The sequence below is a fragment of the Nerophis ophidion genome, linkage group LG17 (assembly GCF_033978795.1).
Source record: "Nerophis ophidion isolate RoL-2023_Sa linkage group LG17, RoL_Noph_v1.0, whole genome shotgun sequence".
NCBI lineage: Eukaryota > Metazoa > Chordata > Actinopteri > Syngnathiformes > Syngnathidae > Nerophis > Nerophis ophidion.
In genome coordinates this window covers 11271336-11281191 of record NC_084627.1, presented here as the reverse complement: position 1 = coordinate 11281191, position 9856 = coordinate 11271336, and the positions used below count along the sequence as shown (strand labels likewise).

At 43.0% G+C, this 9856-nt stretch overlaps 1 protein-coding gene across 1 annotated transcript; it reads right to left on the bottom strand.

The window, feature by feature from the left end:
• Window positions 1-1111: 1111 nt before the first annotated feature.
• On the bottom strand, window positions 1112-9833 carry atp6v1g1 (ATPase H+ transporting V1 subunit G1). Its single transcript, XM_061876259.1, has 3 exons — window positions 9646-9833; window positions 5120-5220; window positions 1112-1596 (listed from the first exon to the last, which is right to left on the bottom strand). The coding sequence occupies exons 1-3, from the start codon at window positions 9725-9727 to the stop codon at window positions 1423-1425; spliced, it is 357 nt and encodes a 118-aa protein (XP_061732243.1). The 5' UTR covers window positions 9728-9833; the 3' UTR covers window positions 1112-1422.
• Window positions 9834-9856: the final 23 nt, after the last annotated feature.

The following is a 9856-nucleotide window of genomic DNA, read 5'->3' as shown; positions in this document are numbered from 1 at the left end:
CCACTATGGATTGAACTTTCACAGTATCATGTTAGACCTGCTCGACATCCATTGCTTTCGGTCCCCTGGGGGGGGGGGGTCCTCTCCAAGGTTTCTCATAGTCAGCATTGTCACTGGCGTCCCACTGGATGTGAATTCTCCCTGCCCACTGGGTGTGAGTTTTCCTTGCCCTTTTGTGGGTTCTTCCGAGGATGTCGTAGTCGGAATGATTTGTGCAGTCCTTTGAGACATTTGTGATTTGGGGCTATATAAATAAACATTGATTGATTGATTGATTGAATTATTTTAATTAGATGTATCTATTAATTTTAATCAAGTATTCATGTTTAACATTTATTTTATTTTTTTATGTTGTTGACTTTGGACTTATCGGCTGCACGCCATCAAAGCCGCGAAACAGAGACACACTGCAGGCTTACACACACACACATGCATCCACAAAAAATATATACGACACACACACTTGCCTCACCCCCAATCCAATGCCCTCAACGCCCGCTCCCTTTTTCTCCCTGCTTGCTCTCTTTGGTTTGTCTTGTCTACACTTAAATCCCATAGGGGTGATGGAAGGATGGGCAGCGCCTGAGAGCTGCGGCCTACCACCATGACCCCGCACTCCCTCCCCCCTGTTGCTAGATACCTCGAGATGTACATTGTAATATGTACATGTGCTTTGCTATGGAGGGTTTTTTCCCACTCCAGACTGGGCCCCCTTAGGAGCCCAGTCTAGTTTGTATTTTTTTACTTAACCTTCCCCCCCTTTTACAGGGCGCCTTGTGGCGACCCATCAGCGTTCCTGTTCTGTAACCCGGTACAGTTTGTCTAATCTTGTGCAGAAAACAAAGTTTCATTGCATTTGTGCTATAACAAAAAAGACATATCCTATCCAATGCCAGTGTATGTTTTGGTGGAATCTTACGAGGTGCATTGTGTGACATTTGCAACAGCATCTAATGCCAGAGACGCTGGTAACTGAAGGCATTAAGTTAAAGTACAACTTTACTATATATCCAAAAATATACATGATACATTTCTCATGTAGCTAACCTGCAATCACACCATTGCCGTACACAATATGTTTATACTTCAAACTGTTGGAAAAACAACACAATTCAAATGTTAAGTTATTTATTTCCATCAGGTGACTTGTCATGTGACTGCCACAGCTTGTGTTCTTACTCACATTTAACTATTACACTTACAGGAAATCACAAGTTCACATAATCACCTTAATGATCAGCAGCCACTCAAATACAGGAAAAAAAAAATACATGAAAACTGAAATATATATTTTTTTGTACATAAATAGGTACAGGACTAAAATGAGCAAGACCACAATTAAATATTTATTAACATCGAACACAGCACAAAACAACATCAAGCCAGGAACGCCAACAGTGCCACCGCTACCTCGCTATCATACTAGCCGGCCACGCGATAGTTAGCGTGAAGTTCGGGTTTAATGTCGCACACGCGGCGCAGGAGGTCACCCAGGACCGCCTCCCGGTTACCACGGTAACTGGCTTGGATATGACCCATGCGCTCCACCGTGTCCCGGTCCACTTCCACAGCGCTGTTGCCATGGGAACCCAGGGCCTGGATAGGGGATGAATCAAAATGCATTAGTGCGATTCTCATTTGTAGTGATTATTAATAGATTGAAAAAAAATCACAAATCTATTTTTGTCTGGTCACTCAGGAAAATCTAGTAGTACTGATATCTTCTGTAGTGTTGGATACCCTTGTTGCCTTATTTCTATTTGACTTGATTAAATATGTGGCTAGAATGTTATTAAACAAAACCACTTTTTTTTATATTTTGCCTGTTCACAATCTATATAAAAGACACAACGGATGGATTTTTTTTTTTTTGCATTCTAAATATTAAATAATTGCGATCAAAAGTTTGCCCTGCGATGAAGTTGCGACTTGTCCAGGGTGTACCCTGCCTTCCGCCCGATTGCAGCTGAGATAGGCTCCAGCACCCCCCGCCACCCCAAAAGGGACAGGCAGTAGAAAATGGATGGATGGATGGTTACTAAACAAAACCAGTTTTCTTTTAAAGAAGAATTTCATTATTTTTTTTACATTTTGCCTGTTCACAATCATTATGAAAGACATGACGGATGGACTTTTTTTTGCATTCTAAATATTAAATAATTGCGATCAAAAGTTCGCTTGCAAAGCCCCGCGATGAAGTTGCGACTTGTCCAGGGTGTACGCTGCCTTCCGCCCGATTGCAGCTGAGATAGGCTCCAGCACCCCCCGCCACCCCAAAAGGGACAGGCAGTAGAAAATGGATGGATGGATGGTTATTAAACAAAACCAGTTTTCTTTTAAAGAAGAATTTCATTATTTTTTTTTACATTTTGCCTGTTCACAATCTATATAAAAGACATGACCGATGGACGTTTTTTTGCATTCTAAATATTAAATAATTGCGATCAAAAGTTCACAATCTATATAAAAGACACGACGGATGGATTTTTTTTTTTTTGCATTCTAAATATTAAATAATTGCGATCAAAAGTTTGCTTGCAAAGCCCTGCGATGAAGTGGCGACTTGTCCAGGGTGTACCCTGCCTTCCGCCCGATTGCAGCTGAGATAGGCTCCAGCACCCCCCACCACCCCAAAAGGGACCCGCAGTAGAAAATGGATGGATGGTTACTAAACAAAACCAGTTTTCTTTTAAAGAATTACATTTTTTTTTACATTTTGCATGTTAGATGGATGGATGGATGGATGGATGGATGGATGGATGGATGGATGGATGGATGGATGGATGGATGGATGGATGGATAGATAGATAGATAGATAGATAGATAGATAGATAGATAGATAGTACTTCATTGATTCCTTCAGGAGAGTTCCTTCAGGAAAATTAAAATTCCAGCAGCAGTGTACATAGTTGAGATCAATTTAAATAAAAGTAAAAAGTAAATAATGGGGGTTTAAATGGAAACAAAATAGAGAAATATTACAATGAGAATAAATAAATAAAAAGCAACAACGGGAATAAAAATATAACAGTAAAATAAGAATATAACAAGACAAAGTAGGCAGTAGTGACCATGTTATGAAAACGTATTGCACTGTTATTGTTTTGCATCCACCGTCCCCGTCCCAGAGAGGAGTTGTACAGTCTAATGGCGTGTGGGACAAAGGAGTTTTTGTTCACTATCATTATGAAAGACATGACAGATGGATTTTTTTTTTGCATTCTAAATATTAAATAATTGCGATCAAACGTTTGCTTGCACAGCACTGTGATGAGATGGAGACTTGTCCAGCGTGTACCCTGCCTTCCGCCCGATTGTAGCTAAGATAGGCTCCAGCACCATCTGCGACCCGAAAAGGGACAAGCAGTAGGAAATGGATGGATGTAGTTTGCTTACAAAAGGAGCCTATAGGGGCCGTGAAATTCCGCCTATAAAACGCTTAAAGAAACATCAAAACCCCTCCATGATATAAGTATATATGTTATGTAGTAATGGACACATTTATAAAAACATTTAATATAGATGTATTTTGATCATTTAAAGCATGAACCGTGCATTAGTTTACATTTGCTTAATTTTTTCCTTCATGACTGACTACTGCTCCCTGTATGAGAGCCAACAAGCATATAAAACATCACTTACTGTGCAATGTCTGCTGTCATTAGGATGCTGACTACCAGGATGTTCATATTTTCCCTTTTAAAGGCCTACTGAAAGCCACTACTAGCGACCACGCAGTCTGATAGTTTATATATCAATGATGAAATATTAACATTGCAACACATGCCAATACGGCCTTTTTAGTTTACTAAATTGCAATTTTAAATTTAGCGCGATGTATCCTGTTGAAAACGTGGCGGTATGATGACTCGTGCGTTTGACGTCACCGGATGTAGCGGACATTTTTTTCCAGCCCGATCCAAGCTATAAGTACTCTGCTTTAATCGCGTAATTAATTACACAGCATTCTGGACAACTGTGTTGCTGAATCTCTTGCAATTTGTTCAATTAATAATGGAGAAGTCTAAGTAGAAAGATGGCGGTGGGAAGCTTTTAACCTTTAGCCACACAAACACACGGTGTTTCCTTGTTTAAAATTCCAGAAGGTGAAGCTTAACGATGGAACAGAGCGGTCAAGCGAACATGGTTCCCGACCACATGTCAACCGGCAGGTTTCGGTGGGAAAATTGTGGTAATAAGTCGGCTTTCACCGGAGAGATGAGCGGAGCTTGTGGCTTCCCTTAAAGACACAATGCCACACCCCTCCGACTTTCAGGTACCATATAATCTCACTAAAACACTACTAACGCAATAAGCAGATAAGGGATTTTCCAGAATTATCCTAGTAAATGTGTCTAATAACATCTGAATCGCTCCCACTGCCCTCATCTTTTTTTTCTTTCTAGTCCTTCACTGTCACTATCCTCGTCCATGAATCTTTCATCCTTGCTCAAACTAATGGGGAAATTGGCGCTTTCTCGGTCCGAATCGCTCTAGCTGCTGGTGGCCATGATTGTAAACAATGTGGGGATGTGAGGAGCTCTACAACCCGTGACGTCACGCGCACATCGTCTGCTACTTCCGGTACAGGCAAGGCTTTATTATTAGCCAACAAAAGTTGCGAACTTTATCGTCGATGTTCTCTACTAAATCCTTTCAGCAAAAATAGGGCAATATCGCGAAATGATCAAGTATGACACATAGAATGGACCTGCTATCCCCGTTTGAATAAGAACATCTCATTTCAGTAGGCCTTTAAATGAAGAATGACCATAATCCTCAAGAAGAAACGGGGTGGTAGGGCAGGGGGCCCCCCAAGCGTCTTTTTGTGTTGCGTTCGCCATTTCCGGGCCCGAAGTGGCTGGCAAAGTGTACCCAGTGTTATTATAAAGTAATGATTTTTGAATGGAGAATTGTTTTGAAGAGCCACAGCCTTAGTAATAGTAGTAGGAATATATTTACTGTGGTATACTTGTAGAAATATGTACAAGAACTGCTGTGCCAGTAGCAGTACGAGTGGTTCTTTTCCAGTGCGAGTATATAATCAGCAGTATGTCATTATTGTAAGTACAGTAAGCTATTAAAAGATTGCAAAAAATAGGAAGTCAAGTATGCTCACCGCCGCCTCTTTCGTCTTAAATTCTTTATCTCTCTGGAGTCGATATTGTTCGATCTCGGCTTGAGCTTCTTCCTTGGCTTGCTTCAGACGACGGTTTTTACCTGGATCATAACAATGGAGGAGATGGTTTGATCATTCATGGACATAATGTCTTAATTGTCCCTTGTGTTCTTTGATGTTTCCCCTCTTACACACATTTGTTTGTGTGCTATGGCTAAGACATACTTGCCAACACCTCCCGATATTCCCGGGAGAGTCCCGAATTTCAGCACCCCTCCCGAAAATCTCCCGGGGCAAGCATTCTCTCGGATTCCTCCCAATTTCCACCCGGACAACAATATTGGGGGTGTGCCTTTATCGTCCTGTCTCACCTGAAACCTTCACCCTTTAACGGCCGCATGCTGTCCTCAGTCACCTCCGCTTTGCCTCCATACAAACAGCCTGCCGGCCAAGTCACATAACATCTATGGCTTTTGGAACTCAGGTTGCTGTGTGTGCACTCACTGTATTCGATAAGGAATCAGTTCGATGAGGATTTGCTAATGGCAAAACTTCTCTTTTATATATATATATCCATCATCTTCCGCTTATCAGAGGTCAGGTCGCGGGGGCAGCAGCCTAAGCAGAGAAGCCCAGACTTCCCTCTCCCCAGCCACTTCGTCCAGCTCTTCCCGGGGGGATCCCGAGGCGTTCCCAGGCCAGCCGGGAGACATAGTCTTCCCAACGTGTCCTGGGTCTTCCCCGTGGCCTCCTACCGGTCGGACGTGCCCTAAACACCTCCCTAGGGAGGCGTTCGAGTGGCATCTGGTCCCCAACCACCTCATCTGGCTCCTCTCCATGTGGAGGAGCAGCGGCTTCACTTTGAGCTCCTCCCGGATGGCAGAGCTTCTCACCCTATCTCTAAGGGAGAGACCCGCCACACGGCGGAGGAAACTCATTTGGGCCGCTTGTACCCGTGATCTTATCCTTTCGGTCATGACCCAAAGCTCATGACCATAGGTGAGGATGGGAACATAGATCAACTGGTAAATTGAAAGCTTTGCCTTCCGGCTCAGCTCCTCCTTCACCACAACGGATCGATACAGCGTCCACATAACTGAGGACGCCGCACCGATCCGCCTGTCGATCTCACGATCCACTCTTCCCTCACTCGTGAACAAGACTCCTAGGTACTGGCACTCCACCCTTTTCCGGGCAACAACCATGGACTCAGACTTGGATGGATATATGGATATATATATATAGTTGTGGAAGAGTTCAGGTACATATATATATATATATATATATATATATATATATATATATATATATATGTTTCACACAATACGAAGGTCCTGCAGTCCTGGGTTCAAATCCAGGCTCAGGATCTTTCTGTGTGGAGTTTGCATGTTCTCCCCGTGAATGCGTGGGTTCCCTCCGGGTACTCCGGCTTCCTCCCACCTCCAAAGACATGCACCTGGGGATAGGTTGATTGGCAACACTAAATTGGCCCTAGTGTGTGAATGTGAGTGTGAATGTTGTCTGTCTATCTGTGTTGGCCCTGTGATGAGGTGGCGACTTGTCCAGGGTGTACCCGCCTTCCGCCCAATTGTAGCTGAGATAGGCGCCAGCGCCCCCCGCGATCCCGAAAGGGACAAGCGGTAGAAAATGGAAGGATGGATATATATATAAAAACCCCCAGCGGGCCTTTTGAATATCTCCCTAATTCTGAGGTCTCAAGGTTGGCAAGTATGGGCTGAGAGTTTTTTTTTTCCTTCCTTGGCCTCAGGCATAGACTGATTTTTTTTCTCTCACCCCCCACAGCGTTTACCTATTCCTCACCATTTTTGTAAGGGGCGCCGGAAGTTGGCACACCCGTCAGCGATCCTGTTCCGTCTCCCTATAATGTTTGATCCTGTTCTGTCTCCCTGTAATGTTTGATCCTGTTCTGTCTCCATGTAATGTTTAATCCTGTTCTGTCTCCCTATAATGTTGGATCCAGTTGTCCCCCTATGTTTGATCCTGTTCTGTCTACCTGTAATGTTTGATCCTGTTCTGTCTCCCTGTAATGTTCGATCCTGTTCTGTCTCCATGTAATGTTTGATCCTGTTCTGTCTCTCTATGTTTCAATCAATGATCCTGTTCTGTCTCCCTTTCATGTTTGATCCTGTTCTGTCTCCCTTTCATTTTTATCCTGTTCTGTCTCCCTGTAATGATTGATCCTGTTCTGTCTCCCTGTAATGGTTGATCCTGTTCTGTCTCCCTGTAATGTTTGATCCTGTTCTGTCTGCCTGTAATATTTGATCCTGTTCCGTCTCCTTGTAATGTTTGATCCTATTCTGTCTCCCTATGTTTGATCCTGTTCTGTCTCCCTGTAAAGTTTGATCCTGTTCTGTCTCCCTGTAATATTTGATCCTGTTCCGTCTCCTTGTAATGTTTGATCCTATTCTGTCTCCCTGTAAAGTTTGATCCTGTTTGTGATGTTCACCAGAACGTAAGGTATTTTATTTTGAAGTCACGTTGCTGGACAGGAAGTACGGGAAGTGGGGTTGCTACTTGACTAAAGATGTATGCCAGTTATGAGATGCCGCTGATGCGTGGTTATTAAAGTTACGAGTTCAAGGATCAAACTCTCATTATTTCTACAGTCACTCTGATGCAAGAACATTACACTGTTCTGTCTCCCTGTAATGTTTGATCCTGTTCTGTCTCCCTGTAATGTTTGATCCTGTTCTGTCTCCCTGTAATATTGGATCCTGTTCTGTCTCCCTGTAATGTTTGATCCTGTTCTGTGAATTATATTTATATATTTGTGAATTATATTTATATAGCGCTTTTCTCTAGTGACTCAAAGCGCTTTACATAGTGAAACCCAATATCTAAGTTACATTTAAACCAGTGTGGGTGGCACTGGGAGCAGGTGGGTAAAGTGTCTTGCCCAAGGACACAACGGCAGTGACTAGGATCGCGGAAGCGGGAATCGAACCTGCAACCCTCAAGTTGCTGGCACGGCCACTCTACCAACCGAGCTATACCGCCCCTGTCTTCTCCTGTTCTGTCTCCCTATAATGTTTGATCCTGTTCTGTCTCCCTGTAATGTTTGATCCTGTTCTGTCTCCCTGTAATGTTTGATCCTGTTCTGTCTCCCTATAATGTTTGATCCTGTTCTGTCTCCCTATAATGTTTGATCCTGTTCTGTCTCCCTGTAATGTTTGATCCTATTCTGTCTCCCTGTAATGTTTGATCCTGTTCTGTCTCCCTGTAATGTTTGATCCTGTTCTGTCTCCCTGTAATGTTTGATCCTGTTCTGTCTCCCTGTAATGTTTGTCCACTCTTGAATGGAATTGTGCTGAAAATGTTACTTTCCCTTCGGGGATTATTAAAGTATTTCTGATTTAGATCCTGATATGTTATATTTAATTCTGTTGTAAATTTAAAATAAACTGTTAATTTATGATAAACTAGCTTGAGTAACCAATTCGTCTATGATTCATTATTTAGGGCAACAAAGACAGGATCACAAAAATCCTGTTCTGTGAATTATATTTATATATTTGTGAATTATATTTATGTAGCGCTTTTCTCTAGTGACTCAAAGCGCTTTACATAGTGAAACCCAATATCTAAGTTACATTTAAACCAGTGTGGGTGGCACTGGGAGCAGGTGGGTAAAGTGTCTTGCCCAAGGACACAACGGCAGTGACTAGGATCGCGGAAGCGGGAATCGAACCTGCAACCCTCAAGTTGCTGGCACGGCCACTACCAACCGAGCTATACCGCCCCTGTCTTCTCCTGTTCTGTCTCCCTATAATGTTTGATCCTGTTCTGTCTCCCTGTAATGTTTGATCCTGTTCTGTCTCCCTGTAATGTTTGATCCTGTTCTGTCTCCCTGTAATGTTTGATCCTGTTCTGTCTCCCTATAATGTTTGATCCTGTTCTGTCTCCCTGTAATGTTTGATCCTATTCTGTCTCCCTGTAATGTTTGATCCTGTTCTGTCTCCCTGTAATGTTTGATCCTGTTCTGTCTCCCTGTAATGTTTGATCCTGTTCTGTCTCCCTGTAATGTTTGTCCACTCTTGAATGGAATTGCGCTGAAAATGTTACTTTCCCTTCGGGGATTATTAAAGTATTTCTGATTTAGATCCTGATATGTTATATTTAATTCTGTTGTAAATTTAAAATAAACTGTTGATTTATGATAAACTAGCTTGAGTAACCAATTCGTCTATGATTCATTATTTAGGGCAACAAAGACAGGATCACAAAAAGATAAGTTTACGTGCTTACTTTGCATCACGTGACCCAAAAAGTAAGTAAATCACGTGATCCCGCGTCGAACATGTTCACGCGTTAATAAGTCTATTAAACAGACGAAATCTAAAGAAAGTTGTTAAATTAAGTTGTCTTTTGTGTTCGAGTATGTCAACAAAAAGGTTTTAAACGGAAATAAAAGAAGCGGCCAAGGATAGGAGGCGTCCTAGCTTAGCCACCTAGCCTAGCCTAGCCTAGCCGCCTAGCTTCCCAGCCTAGGGCGACGTGCTACTTACGTTTACGGGCTTCCGCCACCTTCTCGGCGGCTCTCTTCTCCGCCTGCAGCAGCTGCTGGATGCCCTGAGACTGACTCGCCATGATGGACGACTAGTAGCGACTCGGACTCGACGACTGACTCGAGCTGCTGTTCTTTGACTGCAGTCAGCTGACACAGGTCACGATGCAAAGCGTCCCACGTGACTTAGTTTCCCGGATGTCTACTGGCTC